Source organism: Triticum aestivum, chromosome 4D, assembly GCF_018294505.1.
Source record: "Triticum aestivum cultivar Chinese Spring chromosome 4D, IWGSC CS RefSeq v2.1, whole genome shotgun sequence".
Classification (NCBI taxonomy): Eukaryota; Viridiplantae; Streptophyta; class Magnoliopsida; order Poales; family Poaceae; genus Triticum; species Triticum aestivum.
In genome coordinates this window covers 416,787,633-416,808,353 of record NC_057805.1, presented here as the reverse complement: position 1 = coordinate 416,808,353, position 20,721 = coordinate 416,787,633, and the positions used below count along the sequence as shown (strand labels likewise).

Sequence of the window (20,721 nt, the reverse complement as noted above, 5' to 3'; positions counted from 1 at the left end):
TGGTTGGGACCATGCAGTCAAATTTGGTGCCATAGTGAATCGGGGCGGCACCGAAGAAGTTGTTGATGTCAGTTCTAAAAGTCATAGGTTCGCCAGAGGAGGAGAGGGCTTGGGCAGAGACAGTTTGAGAGGTAAGAAAAATGAGAACATGCGAAGGCAAAGACAATGCCTCGTGTCAGTTCATGTTTGGGCGTTAGAGAAGGCACAATTGGAGGAATATGTGATGGTTTAGAAAGTGATGTGAGAACATGTCAATGTTGGTTAGGTTGTAGTCTTAAACTGCAAGAGCTTTTGCACTTGTCATAGAGCTTATTGCATTTACAAATTGTTTTGAATCGTGGTAGCGCATATACATCTAATTAGTAATTTTATATATTGCATAAGATAACACAAAATTGTCGCTGAAATGTCGTTCAATTAGAGTAATGGAGCATTCGACAAGATGAATGTCGGGAATTCATCAGTGCCACCGGTTTTGCGTTTCCTTTGTATATTTCGATTTGTTTTTCTTGTCTCATATTCACTCATTGGTATTGGGTGTTCCTCAAGCACATCATCGCACGAGTCGCATATACGCAACACACTATCGTATGTTCGGTGCATCAGAGCATCTATAGCCGGACTCCCCAACCCCCTCTCCCTACATGCCCGGACGGACGATTTGACTTGTAAAAGAAAAACTCGAACTAGACGAATGCCTCATACCGGCCGCAAATGTCTGGGCTAACCGGCATGCATCATCTGTTGGAAGCAGCCTCCGTGCTGAACCTTTTATTTTGACGGGGTAAAAAAAACTTATCGTGACAGCCCCGTTGGAATTGATGCGGGCCACCGCCACGCCTCCACTCGAGCCCCTCAAAAAAAAAAAACCTCCCGCTTACCGAATTTACATCTGCACCCTCACTGATACCGGGCCCCACCACTCTGGCCCGTCATTGCCATGGGAGCAAGCCGGACCGGGATCGAGTGCGAAATCGCGGAGCGTGTTTGGAAGGAAAACTAGCCGTTAGGCTCCTCGGCCCCCAACGTTCCCCTTTTCCTTCTCCGCCCGGTTCCCGTTCGCTTCCACCCCCGATCTCCCAATCGAAACCATTCCCAAGCAAAACACCCTGCGCGATCCCAAACCCTAGCCATGGCGACCGGGGCGGCGGCGAAGACTCCGACCAAGCCATCGGCCCCCGCGGCGCCCAAGACCCCGGCCAAGCCCGCCCCCTCGACCACCGCGGCGGCGGCGGCGAAGACTCCGGCCAAGCCCCCGTCCTCGGTGGCGACGGCGAAGACCCCGGCCAGGTCCGTCTCCCGCGCGCGGTTCGCGCACGCCTCCGAGAACTCCGACCCCAACATCCTCGCCTCCCCTCCCCGGACCACGTCCAAGACCCCCGCCAAGCCCGCCGCCGCCCCCGCCGTCTCCGCCTCCGTCAGGAAGAAGCGCGGCACGCCCGCCCCGCCGCCGCCGGTCCCGCAGCGCCGGTTCCTCGTGGCGAAGAAGGGAGCGCATCGGCGGAGGCAAGCCGGCGCGAGCGGAGGAGGCGGCGAGTTCGACTTCGACAAGTGCCGCGAGGCCGCCCGCGAGGCGCTGCGCGCGTCGCACGAGGAGTTCTTCCTCAAGGAGCGCGCGGTGTCCGCGGCCAGCGAGGAGCAGGAGTCGCAGAAGGAGGAGGAAGCGGCCGAAGATGAAGCAAACAGTGCCGCCGTTGTCGAGGAGGGGGAGGGAGCGGAGGTGGCGGATTTGGAGGGGAGCGGCAAAGTCAGAGCGATTCGGAGCAGAGTCATGGCCAAGGCGATGAACAGCGTGCCAGATGCTGGGGCGGGCCGTGTCAAGCACCTGGTGCATGCCTTCGAGAGCCTGCTCTCCATCTCCGGGGCCACTGCTGACTCCGAACGGGCAGGCGAGGAGGCCTGGGCGCTGCCTGGATTGCAGCCGTGGAACGAGGGGAGTGAGGGCTCGCCGGTGGCAGTGTTCTCCTCGTCCGATTTCATGAACATGGGACCAACCAGACTTTGCAGTTCACTTGATGGCAAGAGCAACAGGTTAGTTGATACCAGCAAGCAAACGAGAGAACTAATTGTGTGTCTAGGTTGTTGCTGATCAAAGTTTGTTCCTCTTTTTAGATCTAGCTGGGACAGCCAGACCGGAGGACGCAGGAGCCGGCGGAACGTGAGGATGCGATAGCCCTTTTTTCTGCTCTACTACTGTTGACCATGTTTGTTCTTTACTCTCTGAATTCAGCGTATATTTGCTCTTTGATCTGGCAGTCATCTGAATCACTAAGGAGCAGCTGGAATAAAAAGCTCAAGGTCACTAGCCAGCATCCCTTCAAGCTGAGAACAGAGGTGAATAACAAAATCTTTGGCTATGGTTCTGTTTGTTAGTGGGCAAAGTCAGTAGTAGCAGATTCAGCATTCAGCAGGCAGCAGTCAAAATGACCTACTATATTGCTATATTGTCTGATGCGCATATGGTTTTTATAACAGCAACGGGGAAGAGCCAAAGAACAACAGTTTATTCAGAAAGTCCAGGAAATGCTAATTGAGGATGAGAAGAAGCGCATACATATTGCTCAAGGACTTCCGTGGACAACAGATGAGCCTGAGGTTTGTCATTATATACAGCCTAATTTTCTATAACACAGCCTTGCACTTGCATTTTTTATGGTATAACATACTAGTTCTTGGAGTTGAATAGCAAAAATGACATAATGTCAAAACTGATATATGACACATTTGAAGAATGCTGATTTCCTTTGGAATATAACAATGAATGAAATTGATTAGCGACATATATTCGTTTGGTTCGGTATACCATGTAAGGAAGATAAATGTGTGCTACTTCCAGATTGAAGCTCGTTGTTTGAGCATGCTGTGACTGTTCTTATGACAACATACTAATTCCTGGAGTTGAATAGCAAAAATGACATGATGTTAAAATTAATACTCCTGGAGTGTAACATATTTGAAGAATGCTTATTTTCTTTGGAATATAATTGATTAGGAAGATATATGACAACATACTAGTTCTTGGACATGAATAGCAAAAATGACATAGTGTCAAAACTATATATAACATATTTGAAGAATGCTGATTTTCTTTGGAATATAATTGATGAGGAAGATAAATGTGTGTTACTTCCAGATCAAAGCTTGTTGTTTGTGCATGCTATGACTGTTCTTATGGCATCGTACTAGTTCTTGGAGTTGAATATAAAAGATGACATAATGTCAAAATTATATAAAAAATATTTGAAGAATGCTGATTTTCTTTGGTGCATGCTGATAACTATCAGGTTGTTCTCCTGATTGTTATTGAATTTATTTTCATAACTTTTGTACCTGGTTCTCTTGGGAATCACTATGATGATTGATAAGTTTTCAGTTAACAAGTGATATTGTTTTAACTTTGAACCTCTATTTTCACTAGTGCTTGATTAAACCACCAGTCAAGGAAAGGACTGAGCCAGTCGACCTTGTTCTCCATAGTGATGTGCGTGCAGTTGAACGTGCTGAATTTGATCAATATGTAAGCCTCCTTACAAGTTCATTATACATTGCACATGGTTTGAAGCCTTATTTCAGTGGTACTAGTGTGAGTCTTTTACACTCTATTAAGTATTAACTATGGCTGTTTGAGATCTAGGTATCAGAGAGGATCAAGTTTGGTGAGGAATTAAGATTGGAGCGGGAGCGTCAACAGAAGTTAGAGGAGGAAGAAATGATAAGGCAGTTGAGGAAAGACCTTGTTCCTAAAGCACAGCCAATGCCGTATTTTGATCGGCCATTCATCCCCAAAAAGTGAACACCTGCTCTCTAATGGCACCTGTATAGATGATATTTCAATTTCATTAACTCATTGCAATAATGATTCGATATTACCTGTTTAGTTTTCACTAGTTGAGAGTTGTCCATTTACAAGTAACTAACATTTCTTTCTATTGTGCTTCTTTTAAGGTCATCAAAGACAATAACAATTCCGAAGGAGCCAAACTTTCATCTCCGGCCTGAAAGGTTATCATGGTGAGTTGCAGTTCGAGACTGACTGAACATACACAATAATTGTGGCAATTGACTGCCAATGGATTCATCTTTACAGTTCAAGAGTGACTATAATTTGTACTCCCTCCGTCCAACGATTGTCACTGCTTAATAGGGCGATTGTCCCACAATATAAGATGTTTTTACAAGTAAAAACGTCTTATATTGTGGGAGGGACAACCAATGAATTCATCTTTCACCATGGGTTGTGATTGATAAAATGCATGTTGTGTTATGTTATTCTCTATACAAAGCATGCTCACCATGCTGGGTTATGTGAATGATGGCTGACAGTTACCATCGACAGCGATGCATGGTCACTGGAAAGCTGAAGACATGGCCCCGCAAGCAACATGAATGCCAGCTGCATCTAGCAGGAGCCGCAGAGCATCATGAACACGCATGATTTAGATGCTCCTCATTCTTTCAAGTGCCTAGCTTCTTCTTAACGTCTCCATGTGCAACCGTCTTTGTAGCTTGGGTGATCTCCAACTTTTGTTCTGTGTACATGCGATTTATGCATTTCGATAGCTCTGTGCTTCAGATGCATCCTCCACCTCCAGGGTTAAAACAGCTTGTTGTACAAGAGACCGCAGATGGAAAATTCAAGGATGAATTTCTGTGGTCTTGTATTCCTAAGTTGATTGTCGGAAAACCCGAAATTCCAATATATATGTGGATTTTGGAAAAAAAATATCCATTTTTTAGCTGTTGCTGAATTTTACTGTTAGTCGCGATCGAATTGAAAATAGTTTTGCGGCAAACTAAAGTGCGTATGGAATGAAATATGGATCAAGGTTGTCACGTGGCGTACAGCAGGGGCGGACCTAGAGAGAAAATGACCCAGTGTCCTAGCATATGATCACTCATATTTTTCATCTTAAAGATGGGGTGGCACACACTATATTTTGTATGAAACTTACAAAGAAAACATCTTGCACCCGGTGTCCTGTGCATCCGGGTAGCTCAACTTGGGTACGCCGCGTATAGTAACTGTTATGCTGAAGGCACACCAGATCCCTGAGAAATTGAGATGAGATAACAGTTAGAGGTTCACGCCGAAGTTTAAATCAGTCAGAAAACTCTTCGATGCATCAACTATGTGTGCGTATCATCTTGCAAATAGTCATTGCACGAAGTTCTGAAACCAAGCCAGAGTGGGATAATATGACTTCTGTCTCTGAGGGACTGAGATGAGATGTGCTCAACGAGATCTCTTTTTTTTTCGCAAAAAAAACGAGATTCTTTTTTTTTAAGACAGAGAAAATCGCTTTAAACACAACGAAAAATACATTTATTTTTTCTGGGTCAGATTCGGCCCAAACCAAGTCTCTGGGCTAGAAAGCAAAATGCTTGTGCTGTGAACATTTCGGTGGCAACCCACGAAGACCCAGTAATCCCACGCCCAACCACTTTCTTAGAAACTACTGTAGCACATGCCCTCACCGACGTGTGGGTCCTCCGCAAGCTAAGCTACGGGCACCCAGCGCTTCTCCCCCACTTGGCAGGCTCCCTCCACGCCACTTCTCTATTTCTCCCCCCATCTCTTCCTCCTCCCCGATCCACCCGACCGCAACAAACCCTAGCACCGCCAGATCTCCACCTCCGCCGCCGCCGGAGAGGCCACCCAACAGATCTCCCCGATGGCGTTCCGCCGACTCCTCTCGGCCGCAGTGCGCCGCCGCTCCTCCGCGGCGGCGGCGGCGGCGGCCGGGAACGCGCGCGAGGCCTCCACGGCCGTCGCCGCGGGCCCCGGCGCCATCGCCCCCGACGCGCCCGCCGCCCGCGCCCCGGTGATGGCGTACGACCGGATCGCCGACGCCGTCAACGCGCGCGTCCGCCGCCTCGAGCACCCGGACCCCCGCTTCCTCCGCTACGCCAGCCCCGTGCCCGCGCACGTCGACCACACCGCCATCCTCGAGGCGCCGGAGACCAAGGTCACCACGCTCGACAACGGCCTGCGCGTCGCCACCGAGTCCTCGCTCTCCTCGCGCACGGCCACCGTCGGCGTCTGGATCGACGCCGGGAGCAGGTACGAGACGGAGGAGGCCGCCGGGGTCGCCCATTTCGTGGAGCACATGCTGTTCAAGGGCACGGGGACGCGCAGCGCCGGGCAGCTCGAGCAGGAGATCGAGGACATGGGCGGCCACCTCAACGCCTACACCTCGCGGGAGCAGACCACCTACTACGCCAAGGTGCTCGACAAGGACGTGCCACGTGCGATGAATGTTCTCGCCGACATTTTGCAGGACTCTAAGCTCGAGGACAACCGCATTGAACGCGAGCGCGGTGTCATTCTCCGAGAGATGGAAGAGGTTAGTTTCCTGATCCGTATATGTTTGCTTGAGTTAATCACTCCTTTACATCAATTTAAGAATTGATTTCTTAGTATTAGGAATTGTTATGAACTGCTATATGTAAGAAGACAGATGTAAAATGGGATTTGCTATCAAACTGTTTGGAACCAATACAGATATCAATTTAAGAAAAAAAAAAACATGTATCGGGTGCTTGTGTTTTCTCGAACTTGCATTCGCCAAATAGGTCCTTACAGAAAATAAGAACTGATCAAAGGCCTAATTTCTTAGTACGAGGCGTTCTAGTTGTATCAAGCCGCCGCAGACTTAGATCATAGAAGGGAAGGCAACATTGGCATTTGATATCAAACTGTCCCAAATCAAACTGGTTAAGAGTTTGGAGCAAAAATGAATATTGTATGCCCGTGAAAAAAAATCTTTTGAATTTGCTGAGAATATTATTCAGGTAGAGTAGAATGTTGCACGGCCATAATGAGTTTAAATGGACCAACCTGCAAGGTTCATCATGCATCCAACAGCTAAACGCTCTTATATTTCTTTACAGAGGGAGTACCTAATATGGATGCAAATAACTTAACTCAATCCTTGGGTTTTATGAGCATACAAGTTTCATGTTCTGCTCTATTATTTACAGACTTCATTTTTGGTTCAGTAAGTTGTTGTTAGTCGTGTCAGGCTGCAACCCGGACGTGCAACATTTCTGAGATGCTACTAATATATGTCTTGCTGTGCTTTCTTGAGCCCACATTTTTTTTCTGACTCTCCTATGTTATGTAGGTTCAGGGACAGTCGGAGGAAGTTATATTCGATCATCTCCATGCAACTGCATTCCAGTATACTTCTCTTGGCAGGCCAATCTTGGGTTCTGCTGATAATGTCAAGTCTATCACCAAAAAGAATCTCATAGACTACATTCAAAAGCATTACACGGCTTCTAGAATGGTACTTGAGATTAAAAATATGTGTCTGTAATACATTTGGATACTATCATTTTGTCGTATTGCTATTACCTCAATTGGCTGCAGTATCTCCTAGTCGTAAATAACATGTGTTTTGTGTGTTTTCAGGTCATTACTGCTGCTGGTGCTGTTAAGCATGAGGATATTGTACAGCAGGCAAAAGAGCTGTTCAAATCGCTGCCAACCGACCCTACAACAACTAACATGTTGGTTGCTGAACAGCCAGCCATTTTTACTGGTTCTGAGGTATGTATTTTACTGTAAGTTTACCTGTGCTGTTCAAATCATTGATTATTTTATGCTACTCAATAGGTACGAATCATTGATGATGACATGCCCCTGGCCCAATTTGCTGTTGCCTTCAATGGAGCATCCTGGACAGATCCTGATTCTATTGCATTAATGGTTATGCAAACTATGCTTGGTTCGTGGAACAAGAGTGCTGGAGGAGGGAAGCACATGGGGTGGGTTCCTTCCCTATTATACACCCTTTCATCTTGTCGTCATTTCCTTGTGTATAACCAAGTCCCTTTGTCGAAGTGACTTGAAAACAATCCACTGATCATATTTCACTTTGTTATCCTGATTTGTTGATATAGTTCGGAGCTTGTACAGAGAGTAGCAATCAATGAAATAGCTGAGAGTATAATGGCATTCAATACAAACTACAAGGACACTGGCCTGTTTGGTGTCTATGCTGTCGCTAAGGTCAGTCGTATTTTTTTTCTTTTGTATCAAAGGTTGAAGAAAGTACTTCTTTCTGTATGTTTTGTAGGCTGATTGCTTGGATGTGTATCAGCCATTATGTGTGAACATGTTCTGGTGGTATAAAATGATGTGTTGTTCATGTATTTTGCCTCATGATGTTCCTTGACCTTGTTTTGTAGGCTGATTGCTTGGATGATTTGGCTTTTGCAATTATGCAAGAGATGAGCAAATTATCATACAGGGTTACCGAAGAGGATGTTATTCGTGCACGCAATCAGGTATTTGTTTCAATGAGGGTGGTATTTCTTTCAATGCCAGTTCAATGTGTAGTAGTGTTTCCTATGGATTATTGACGCTGAATAGTATGAAGCATATTTTTTCTTGTGTACTTGTTAGGAATCATGGTTCTGATATTCTCTTCCTCGATGATTGTTGGCTTTTGCACTGGAACATATGTATCTGCCATTCAACTTCTGTCTATCTTTCTGACATTGTCATTGCTTTGACTTGATACTTTCAGCTGAAATCCTCCATCCAACTCCACCTTGATGGCTCCACTGCTGTTGTTGAGGATATTGGACGCCAGGTATATGGACGCTATTATGTAATGTCACATGATATTCCAATACACATCCTCTGGAACTTATCTTTCTTCTTCTGTTCTGTCAGCAACTCATCTATGGCCGTAGAATTCCTATTCCTGAGCTTTTTGCGAGAATAGATGCAGTTGATCCGAGCACTATCAGGCGTGTTGCAAACCGCTTCATCTTTGACCAGGTAATTGTTGTTTTGCCAACTTGCCTTGTTTTATGTAGAATTTTGGATATCCCATGGCGTCGGGTAATGCCAGAAAGTGTGGTGGAAAACTAAAAGTTGCTAAAGTTTTGGTCACTTGCTCATAGATTACATCCCGCTTATGAGGTGCCTGCCAATTGCTACTGAAAGACCTCTAATGATAAGAGTATTGTTTCCTTTTATTGGAATATGAATGAGAAGGTCCATTGATATCTGGGTGATATGCTTTTGTTTTGTTGTGAATAATGTAGCTTGCTGTATTAACTTACGAAGTATTAGTGTGCATTTACCTTTTAGTTGTGGCATTGGTATCTCGTGGAAAATTTAGTTGGAACAGTAGCCTAACTTGATATTACGATAAGACTGCATTCTGTATATATTTTTTGTTGTCTGAATAGATGAGCCGTATGGGAAACATTACTGTTATACTGTATGATACATAATTATTAAGCTTGCATGAAGTTCAAAAGTCTTGGAGATACATATATATTCACTGTCTGAATGTCGTTTTTTCTTTCAGGATATTGCCATCGCTGCCATGGGACCAATTAAGTCTCTTCCAGACTACAACTGGTTCAGACGCAGGACCTACATGCTCCGTTACTAGATGATTCGACCAGCGGTGTACCATGTTTACAGTCTGCAAAGGCAAGATGATTGCTTGTTTTGGCATCAGTATATTAAGGCCACATCCACGCACATTATGTGCCGAAGTGGAGGAATTTTTTGAGTCTTCGTTTTCCTTGCCCCTCTCTTCCTTTTGCAAACCCACAAAGCTGTCAATAATGGTAGGCAAATTCGACTGACGTGGCTTACTTGGGTGGCCACCCGTTGTTTTACGATGATGATGAATCGTCACGATACTTTCCACCTTGTGTTCGGATATTGTTGTCTTTTGGCCAATAATTTTATTGAAGCTGCTTATGTAAAGATGGTGGCTGTTAGCTTCGATATTATGATCTTCTGGGAACTTTGCATCGTTTGTAATTGTTCTGATGAGTTGTTTGTTGTAGTCTCGGTTTGCGTTGTACATTTCGTCATCGCGTATTGACACGAGACAGATGGCCGATCATCTATGGGCACACATCCTGTTCTGCGTTGTATGTGTTGCTTGACCTTGAACTAGCACGATCTCTACTCGCACAATAGGCTCTTCTGTTATATAGTGTAAGTTGTGGTCTCCTTATTCCTCTACTGTGAGCTTCGTGGCGTGCGGCGTGACCATTACATGCTTTGGCGCTGACTATCACTTTGCTCCCTCCGATCCACTGTACTCTCCACGTAAAATTTGTTTAAAGTCGAACTTTGTAATGTTTGACCAATTTTATTGAAAAAAAACATCAATATCCACAATATGAGTTGTAAATTTAATTATTTTTATATTGTATAACTTTACAAAGTTTGACTTCGGAGAAATCTGATATGTATTGTAAAAAGATATCAATATTCGTAATACGAAATCAATATTATTATATGCGATGTGAATTTAATTATTTTTATATTGTTTGACTTTAGAGAAATCTTATATGTAGAGTAAAAAGGACCGGGGGGAGTACATGTGCATAATAAGATATTTTATTTGGGGAAAGGACACCAACATTGTTCTTGGGACCGGTCCAGAAATACCCTAATCACCGCCGCTAGAGGAAGCCGATGAAAAAAGCCTTTCTGGTGGACAACGGCAACGGGGTTACCTCCTGAAGTCCTGATGCGCTATGAGCCTTCAAGGATCGAGGTTAGTGATGGCGGTAAAGGAATTCGGTGGGCAAAGCTTGCCTAGCGTAATACATCGGTGGGCTTGCCTCCTTGTGCCCCAAGAGTCTTCCAGGTTTGCTCACGTCGACAAAGCTTGGACAATGGCGGCCGCCTCGAGACATTTCGGCGGTGGTCAGGCCGCTCTGGCTGAGAGGGCAAGACGGTGGCTAGTCGTGACATCCGTTGGCGTAGGTGACATCTAGCGACGAGGCTCGGGCATTCGTCGGCGGACCGGGGCTTTAGTGGTTGTCATGGAGTCTGTTGGCAACGGGGTATGGGCCTTCCCTGCCTAGACCCAGTCGGCGACGACCATCTATGAGATTCGGGTATCAGACGGTGCCCCTAGGCTTTAGCGATGTGGCCATGAGTAGCATGGCGGTCGGGCGTTGCGACCAGCGGTGGTTTGGGCTCCCTTCTGCATAGTTGTAGCCCATGGTGGTCGAGGGTATGTTGGCGGGCGGATCATCCTGTTGGAGGCTGCCTCCAGTGGGGGTGCTTCTGCCCGTGGTAGACCCAACGGTGGTCGGCGCCTCCAACCTTCGCCAAAGGCGATACGACTAATCTTCTCGTCGTTAAGTGGGTGAGCTTCGTCTTAGATTTTCCCGTGTTCCGGCAAGCTACGTGAATGGCAGTCATGGTTTTGGAGAAATTGCTGCTTCTTGATGTTTATGATGATGACATCAACTCTTGTGGGTGTCATCCGCTCCTTGGAGGTGTTGGCATGGCAGTGGTCGTGCTCCCCCTCTTTGAACATCGGGGGAAGCTCTAGGGTCCCACTACCGGGCTAGCGAGTGGCAATGTCGCATCATCGTCTCCTCATTGAAGGTGCTACCTAGGTTGCTCGTGGAGTCCCAAAGGTGGCAATGTGAGATTATGTTGGCCAACTGTTGATCACACGGTGATACGTCTCCAACGTATCTATAATTTTTGATTGTTTCATGCTATTATATTATCCATCTTGGATGTTTTATATGCATTTATATGTTGTTTTATATGATTTTTGGGACTAACCTATTAACCTAGAGCCTAGTGCCAGTTTCTGTTTTTTCCTTGTTTTTAGGTTTTACAGAAAAAGAATACCAAACGGACTCCAATTGACGTGCCCATTTTTGATGATTTTTGATGGACCAAAAGAAGCCCCTGGAGTAAAAGAGTTGGGCCAGAAGAGTCCCGAGCCATCCACGAGGGTGGAGGGCGCGCCCTACCCCCCTGGGCGCGTCCCCCTATCTCGTGGATGACTCGGAGACCCCCCTGACGTGAGACCGACGCCAAAAATTCCTATAAATACAGAAACCCCCAGAAAGAAACCTAGATCGGGAGTTCCGCCGCCGCAAGCCTCTGTAGGCACCAGAAACCAATCGGGACCCTGTTCCGGCACCCTGCCGGAGAGGGGAATCATCACCTGTGGCCATCTTCATCATCCCGGCGCTCTCCATGACGAGAAGGGAGTAGTTCACCCTCGGGGCTGAGGGTATGTACCAGTAGCTATGTGTTTGGTCTCTCTCTCTCTCTCTCTCTCTCTCTCGTGTTCTTGATATGGCACGATCTTGATGTATCGCGAGCTTTGCTATTATAGTTGGATCTTATGATGTTTCTCCCCCTCTACTCTCTTGTAATGGATTGAGTTTTCCCTTTGAAGTTATCTTATCGGATTGAGTCTTTAAGGATTTGAGAACACTTGATGTATGTCTTGCGTGGGATACCCGTGGTGACAATGGGGTATTCTATTGATTCACTTGATGTATGTTTTGGTGATCAACTTGCGGGTTCTCTGACCTTGGGAATCTATGCATAGGGGTTGGCACACGTTTTCGTCTTGACTCTTCGGTTGAAACTTTGGGGCACTCTTTGGAGTTCTTTGTGTTGGTTGAATAGATGAATCTGAGATTGTGTGATGCATATCGTATAATCATACCCGCGGATACTTGTGGTGACATTGGAGTATCTATGTGACATTAGGGTTTTGGTTGATATGTGTCTTAAGGTGTTATTTTACTACGAACTCTAGGGCTGTTTGTGACACTTATATGAATAGCCAATGGATTGATCGGAAAGAATAACTTTGAGGTGGTTTCGTACCTACAATAATCTCTTCGTTTGTTCTCCGCTACTAGTGACTTTGGAGTGACTCTTTGTTGCATGTTGAGGGATTGTTATATGATCTAATTATGTTATCATTGTTGAGAGAACTTGCACTAGTGAAAGTATGAATCCTAGGCCTTGTTTCCTAGCATTGCAATACCGTTTACGCTCACTTTTACCACTTGCTACCTTGCTGTTTTTATATTTTCAGATTACAAATACCCATATCTACCATCCATATTGCACTTGTATCACCATCTCTTCGCCGAACTAGTGCACCTATACAATTTACCATTGTATTGGGTGTGTTGGGGACACAAGAGACTTTTCGTTATTTGGTTGCAGGGTTGTTTGAGAGAGACCATCTTCATCCTACGCCTCCCACGGATTGACAAACCTTAGGTCATCCACTTGAGGAAAATTTGCCACTGTCCTACAAACCTCTGCACTTGGAGGCCCAACAACGTCTACAAGAAGAAGGTTGTGTAGTAGATGATACGTCTCCAACGTATCTATAATTTTGCAGACTAAGGCATAGCCTAGTGGTGGGAAGGGGCTGATGCCTTCCTACCCACCCAGGTTCAAGACATGGTACTTGCAATTTGGATTTGTTGCACCAATTATACTGTAGGGGGTTCCCTTACAGTCTTTCTGTCAAAAAAAACGTTTCTATAATTTTTGATTGTTCCATGCTATTATATTATCCATCTAGGATGTTTTATATGCATTTATATGCTATTTTATATGATTTTTTGGACTAACCTATTACCTAGAGCCCAGTGCCAGTTTCTGTTTTTTTTCTTCTTGTTTTTGAGTATTGCAGAAAAGGAAAACCAAACGGAGTCCAATTGACCTGAAATTTGACGGAGATTATTTTTGGACCAGAAGAAGCCCACGGAGCATCGAAGATGGACTAGAAGAGCCCCGAGGCACCCACGAGGGTGGGGGGCGCGCCCCCTACCTCGTGGCCGCCTCAGAGACCCCCCTGACTTGTCCCTGGCGCCAAAACCTCTTATATATACAGAAACCCCCAAAACATAACCAAGATCGGGAGTTCCGCCGCCGCAAGCCTCTGTAGCCACCAAAAACCAATCGGGACCCTGTTCCGGCACCCTGCCGGAGGGGACATCCATCACCGGTGGCCATCTTCATGATCCCGGTGCTCTCCATGACCAGGAGGGAGTAGTTCACCCTCGGGGCTGAGGGTATGTACCAGTAGCTATGTGTTTGATCTCTCTCTCTCTCTCTCTCTCTCTCTCTCTCGTGTTCTTGATTTGGCACGATCTTGATGTATCGCGAGCTTTGCTATTATAGTTGGATCTTATGATGTTTCTCCCCCTCTACTCTCTTGTAATGAATTGAGTTTTCCCTTTGAAGTTATCTTATCGGATTGAGTCTTTAAGGATTTGAGAACACTTGATGTATGTCTTGCATGTGCTTATCTGTGGTGACAATGGGATATTCACGCGATCCACTTGATGTATGTTTTGGTGATCAACTTGCGGGTTCCGTAACATTGTGAACTTATCCATAGGGGTTGGCACACGTTTTCGTCTTGACTCTCCGGTAGAAACTTGGGGGCACTCTTTGAAGTTCTTTGTGTTGGTTGAATAGATGAATATGAGATTGTGTGATGCATATCGTATAATCATACCCACGGATACTTGAGGTGACATTGGAGTATCTAGGTGACATTAGGGTTTTGGTTGATTTGTGTCTTAAGGTGTTATTCTAGTACGAACTCTATGATAGATCGAACGGAAAGAATAGCTTCGTGTTATTTTACTACGGACTCTTGAATAGATTGATCAGAAAGAATAACTTTGAGGTGGTTTCATACCCTACCATAATCTCTTCGTTTGTTCTCCGCTATTAGTGACTTTGGAGTGACTCTTTGTTGCATGTTGAGGGATAGTTATATGATCCAATTATGTTATTATTGTTGAGAGAACTTGCACTAGTGAAAGTATGAACCCTAGGCCTTGTTTCCTAGCATTGCAATACCGTTTGTGCTCACTTTTATCAATAGTTACCTTGCTGTTTTTATAATTTCAGATTACAAAAACCTATATCTACCATCCATATTGCACTTGTATCACCATCTCTTCGCCGAACTAGTGCACCTATACAATTTACCATTGTATTGGGTGTGTTGGGGACACAAGAGACTCTTTGTTATTTGGTTGCAGGGTTGTTTGAGAGAGACCATCTTCATCCTACGCCTCCCAGGGATTGATAAACCTTAGGTCATCCACTTGAGGGAAATTTGCTACTGTCCTACAAACCTCTGCACTTGGAGGCCCAACAACGTCTACAAGAAGAAGGTTGCGTAGTAGACATCAAGCTCTTTTCTGGCGCCGTTGCCGGGGAGGTTAGTGCTTGAAGGTATATCTTTAGATCTTGCAATCAAATCTTTTAGTTTCTTGTTTTATCACTAGTTTAGTTTATAAAAGAAAACTACAAAAAAATAGAATTGAGGGTACCTCACATGCTTCATCTTTTTAATATCTTCCATGAAAATAAGGATCTACGTTGGTTGAACAAGGCTCTTCAGGCTCGATGCCCTTGGTTGCAAAGGGTAGACCGATGGAAATCTTGGGCGGAATTTTCAATTTCTGTGCCACCGGAGTCTTTGGATTTGGCTCAGGCGGCCACGCGAACGACGCTGGGAGACGGTAGGAACACCTTGTTTTGGGAGGACCGTTGGGTCGAGGGGGACAGGATAAGTGAACTCGCGCTGGTGCTATACAGCAGAATTTCTCCGAGGATTAGGAGGGAAACATTGGTGTCAGATGCACTGCCCAACGGGACATGGGCTGCTGACGTTGGCCCAAATCTTTCCCTGCCAGAGCTGGAGGAGTTCTTACGTCTATGGACGAGCTTGACTGAGATTCGGCTGACAGAAGGGGTGGAGGATGGGGTGAGTTGGTCCTGGGAAGGAAATGGCACGTTCTCGGCAAAGTCGGCGAACGCGGCCAAGTATATGGGCCGGCAAATCTCACCCACGGCGGCGTTTTCCTGGAAATCGAGGGCTCCGTTGAGGTGCTGTTTTTTCGCGTGGCTGGCAATCAGAAACAGATGCTGGACCTCCGACAGGCTGGCGCAGAGAGGCCTACCTCACCAAGTCACCTGCCCGTTTTGTGACCAACCTGAGGAGACCATGCAGCATTTGCTCTTAGGATGTGCCTTCGCACAGCAGGTTTGGCAGTGGTGCTCCACCCTGACCGCAAGGGCGGAGATCATACCCAGGATGGAGGAGACCTGATACATCCATTTTGCATCATGCTTTAATATCGATATTTATTGCATTATGGGCTGTTATTACACGTTATGTCACAATACTTATGCCTATTCTCTCTTATTTTACAAGGTTTACATGAAGAGGAAGAATGCCGGCAGCTGGAATTCTAGGCTGGAAAAGGAGCAAATATTGGAGATCTATTCTGCACAACTCCAAAAGTCCTGAAACTTCACGGAAGTCATTTGGAATTTATAAAAAATACTGAGCAAAGAAAATACCAGAGGGGGCCCACACCCTGGCCACGAGGGTGGGGGGCGCGCCTCCCTGCCTCGTGGGCCCCCTAGCAGGCCTCCGGTGCCCATCTTCTGCTATATGAAGTCTTTTACCCTGAAAAAATCAGAAGCAAGCTTTCGGGAAAAAAATTCCGCCGCCACGAGGCGGAACCAATCTAGGGCTCCGGCAGAGCTGCTCTGCCGGGGAAACTTCCCTCCGGGAGGGGGAAATCATCGCCATCATCATCACCAACGATCCTCTCATCAGGAGGGGGTCAATCTTCATCAACATCTTCACCAGCACCATCTCCTCTCAAACCCTAGTTCATCTCTTGTATCCGATCTTTGTCCCAAAGCCTCAGATTGGTACATGTGGATTGCTAGTAGTGTTGATTACTCCTTGTAGTTGATGCTAGTTGGTTTATTTGGTGGAAGTTCATATGTTCAGATCCTTTATGCATATTAATACCCCTCTGATTATGAACATGAATATGATTTGTGAGTAGTTACGTTTGTTCCTGAGGACATGGGAGAAGTCTTGCTATTAGTAGTCATGTGAATTTGGTATTCGTTCGATATTTTGATGAGATGTATGTTGTCTTTCCTCTAGTGGTGTTATGTGAACGTCGACTACATGACACTTCACCATTGTTTGGGCCTAGAGGAAGGCATTGGGAAGTAATAAGTAGATGATGGGTTGCTAGAGTGACAGAAGCTTAAACCCTAGTTTATGCGTTGCTTCGTAAGGGGTTGATTTGGATCCATATGTTTCATGCTATGGTTAGGTTTACCTTAATACTTCTTTTGTAGTTGAGGATGCTTGCAATAGGAGTTAATCATAAGTGGGATGCTTGTCCAAGTAAGGACAGCACCCAAGCACCGGTCCACCCACATATCAAATTATCAAAGTACCGAACGCGAATCATATGAGCGTGATGAAAACTAGCTTGACGATAATTCTCATGTGTCCTCGGGAGCGCTTTTCTCTATATAAGAGTTTGTCCAGGCTTGTCCTTTGCTACAAAAAGGATTGGGCCACCTTGCTGCACTTTATTTACACTTGTTACTTGTTACTCGTTACAAATTACCTTATCACAAAACTATCTGTTACCTATAATTTCAGTGCTTGCAGAAAATACCTTGCTGAAAACCGCTTGTCATTTCCTTTTGCTCCTCGTTGGGTTCGACACTCTTACTTATCGAAAGGACTATGATAGATCCCCCATACTTGTGGGTCATCAGACTCTTTTCTGGCGCCGTTGCCGGGGAGTGAAGCACCTTTGGTAAGTGGAATTTGGTAAGGAAAAATTTATATAGTGTGCTGAAATTCACTGTCACTTGCTACTATGGAAAGTAATCCTTTGAGGGGCTTGTTCGGGGTATCTTCACACCGACCAGTAGAGCAAATAGTTGCTCCTCAACCTACTGAACCTACTGAAAATGTTTACTTTGAAATTCCTTCGGGTATGATAGAGAAACCGCTGGCTAATCCTTTTACAGGAGATGGAACATTGCATCCCGATTTACACTTAATCTATGTGGATGAAGTTTGTGGATTATTTAAGCTTGCAGGTAGGCCCGATGATGTTATCAATAAGAAGAAGGTCTTCCCTTTATCTTTGAAGGGAGATGCATTGACATGGAATAGGCTATGTGATGATATGGGATCATGGAACTACAAACGATTGAAATTGGAATTTCATCAGAAGTTTTATCCTATGCATCTTGTTCATCGTGATCGTAATTATATATATAATTTTTGGCCTCACGAAGGAGAAAGCATCGCTCAAGCTCGGGGGAGGCTTAAGTCAATGTTATATTCATGCCCCAATCATGAGCTCTCAAGAGAAATGATTATTCGGAATTTTTATGCTCGGCTTTCTCGTAATAATCAATCCATGCTCGATACTTCTTGTACTGGCTCCTTTATGATGAAGACTATTGAATTCAAATGGGATTTATTGGAAAGAATTAAACGCAACTCTGAAGATTGGGACCTCGACGAAGGTAAAGAGTTAGGTATAACACCTAAGTTTGATTGTGTTAAATCTTTTATGGATACCGATGCTTTCCGTGAATTTAGCACTAAATATGGACTTGACTCTGAGATAGTAGCTTCTTTCTGTGAATCATTTGCTACTCATGTTGATCTCCCTAAGGAGAAGTGGTTTAAATATAATCCTCCCATTGAAGTAAAAGTAGTTGCACCTATTAAAGTTGAAGAAAAGACTATCACTTATAATGATCCTACTGTTCCTACTGCTTATGTTGAGAAACTACCTTTCCCTGTTAGAATAAAAGATCATGCTAAAGCTTCAACTGTAGTGAACAAAAGTAATATTAGGACACATAAACCCCCTGAGCAAGTTAAAGTTGAACCTAAAATTTCTATGGTTAAAGATCTATTGGCTGATAATATCGATGGGCATGTTATTTACTTCTGTAATGAGACTGCTAGAATTGCTAAACCTGGTGCTAAAGATAAACATAGACCTGTGGTAGGCATGTCCGTTATTTCTGTTAAAATAGGCGATCATTGTTATCATGGCTTGTGTGGTATGGGTGCTAGTGCTAGTGCAATACCTCATTCTTTATACGAAGAAATTATGCATGATATTGCACCTGCTGAGATAGAAGATATCGATGTTACCATTAAGCTTGCCAATAGAGATACTATTTCACCGATTGGGATTGTTAGAGATGTTGAAGTCTTGTGTGGGAAGGTTAAATATCCTGCTGATTTTCTTGTTCTTAGTTCCCCACAAGATAGCTTTTGTCCCATCATATTTGGTAGACCCCACTGTTAATTCTAGGATAGACTGCAAAAATAATGTTGTTACTATTGGTTTGGGTGATATGTCTCATGAGTTTAATTTTGCTAAATTTAGTACACAACACCGTGATGAGGAATTGCCTAGTAAAGATGAAATTATTGGTCTTGCTTCTATTGCCGTGCCTCCTAATGATCCTTTAGAACAATATTTGCTCGACCATGAGAATGATATGTTCATGAATGAAAGAAGGGGAATAGATGAAGTATTCTTTAAATAGGGACCTATTCTGAAACACAACTTGCCTGTTGAAATCCTAGGGGATCCTCCTCCACCCAAGAGTGATCCCGTGTTTGAGCTTAAACCGTTACCTGATACTCTTAAATATGCTTATCTTGATGAAAAGGAGATATATCATGTTATTATTAGTGCTAACCTTTCAGAGAAGGAGGAAGAAAAATTATTGAAAACTCTGAAGAAGCACCGTGCTGCTATTGGATATACTCTTGATGATCTTAAGGGCATTAGTCCCACTCTATGTCAACACAAAATAAATTTGGAGAAATACGCCAAACTAGTTATTGATCACCAACGACGGCTAAATCCTAAGATGAAAGAAGTGGTAAGAAAGGAAATATTAAAGCTCCTTGAGGCAGGTATAATTTATCCCGTTGCTGATAGTCAGTGGGTAAGTCCTGTCCATTGTGTCCTTAAGAAGGGAGGTATTACTGTCGTTCCTAATGATAAAGATGGATTGATCCCGCAAAGAAGTATTACAGGTTATAGGATGGTAATTGATTTCCGCAAACTAAATAAAGCTACTAAAAAGGATGATTACACTACAAAAAAAATACACTTCCGTGATGATACGTGTTTGTCACAGTAGGTCGCGTTTTCTGTCATGCATGTACATCCATGACAAATTTATGACAGAATCAAGATAGTCATACCTGTGCTGTCGTAGAAGTGTTCCATGACATTGCCAAAATTATCATCACGGAAGCGTCCACTTCCATGACGATAAATCGCGCGTCACAGAAGTGCTTTCGTCAAGGGTGACCGACACGTGGCATCCACCGTAACGGAATGCCGTTAAGCTATCGGGTCGGGTTTTGGATCCGATAACCCGTTAACAGCCCCGACCAATGGGGATTTTCACGTGTAAAATCATCATTGGCTGGAGGAAACACGTGTTGGCTCATCGTTGGGACAAATGTCATCCACTCATTGGACGGAAGGCGCCTATGATACGTCGACACGTGGCACGGCCCAACAGAGGCCCATTCCTCTGAAAAGGCCGGCCCGTTTGACTTGGTCAAAAGGTGGCGGGCCGGCCCATGGAAAGCCTGTTAACGGCCTGTTCGCATATAGCCCATTTACAACCGGCTAACCCAAGGCCCGTTACGCCCTATCCGAATTAGGCCCAATAGCGTCATCTGGGCCATCCAATATGATTCCACCCGTTTTCACTTCTAGCGCATGTATGGCCCATGACGTCTTTCGGCCCATATGAGGCCCTATGTAACTCTTGGCCTATTAACGGCCCATGGTGAAATTGGCCCGTAATGAACAGTGTATCACTTTACACCCATTAACGGCCCGTGGTGAAACTGGCCCGTAATGAACAGTGTATCACTTTATACCCATTAACGGCCCGTTATTCCATTGGGCCGTTTCGAGCCCATGTTATCTTTCGGCCTTCTCAGAGCCCATTTATTCTTGGGCTCATTTACATCATTCGTTTACTTACGGCCCGTTACTGTCATTTTCTGCTTGTGGGCCAAATTCAGC

The 20,721-nt window shown here is 44.9% G+C and overlaps 2 protein-coding genes across 2 annotated transcripts; both read left to right on the top strand.

The window, feature by feature from the left end:
• Positions 1-996: 996 nt before the first annotated feature.
• LOC123098264 (neurofilament heavy polypeptide) lies at positions 997-4,657 on the top strand. Its single transcript, XM_044520212.1, has 8 exons — positions 997-2,031; positions 2,113-2,158; positions 2,257-2,334; positions 2,476-2,595; positions 3,419-3,517; positions 3,635-3,789; positions 3,946-4,011; positions 4,337-4,657. The coding sequence occupies exons 1-8, from the start codon at positions 1,133-1,135 to the stop codon at positions 4,359-4,361; spliced, it is 1,488 nt and encodes a 495-aa protein (XP_044376147.1). The 5' UTR covers positions 997-1,132; the 3' UTR covers positions 4,362-4,657.
• An 899-nt stretch (positions 4,658-5,556) lies between these two features.
• On the top strand, positions 5,557-9,739 carry LOC123098263 (probable mitochondrial-processing peptidase subunit beta, mitochondrial). Its single transcript, XM_044520211.1, has 9 exons — positions 5,557-6,344; positions 7,125-7,289; positions 7,415-7,552; positions 7,619-7,770; positions 7,906-8,014; positions 8,194-8,292; positions 8,535-8,600; positions 8,684-8,791; positions 9,330-9,739. The coding sequence occupies exons 1-9, from the start codon at positions 5,673-5,675 to the stop codon at positions 9,414-9,416; spliced, it is 1,596 nt and encodes a 531-aa protein (XP_044376146.1). The 5' UTR covers positions 5,557-5,672; the 3' UTR covers positions 9,417-9,739.
• Positions 9,740-20,721: the final 10,982 nt, after the last annotated feature.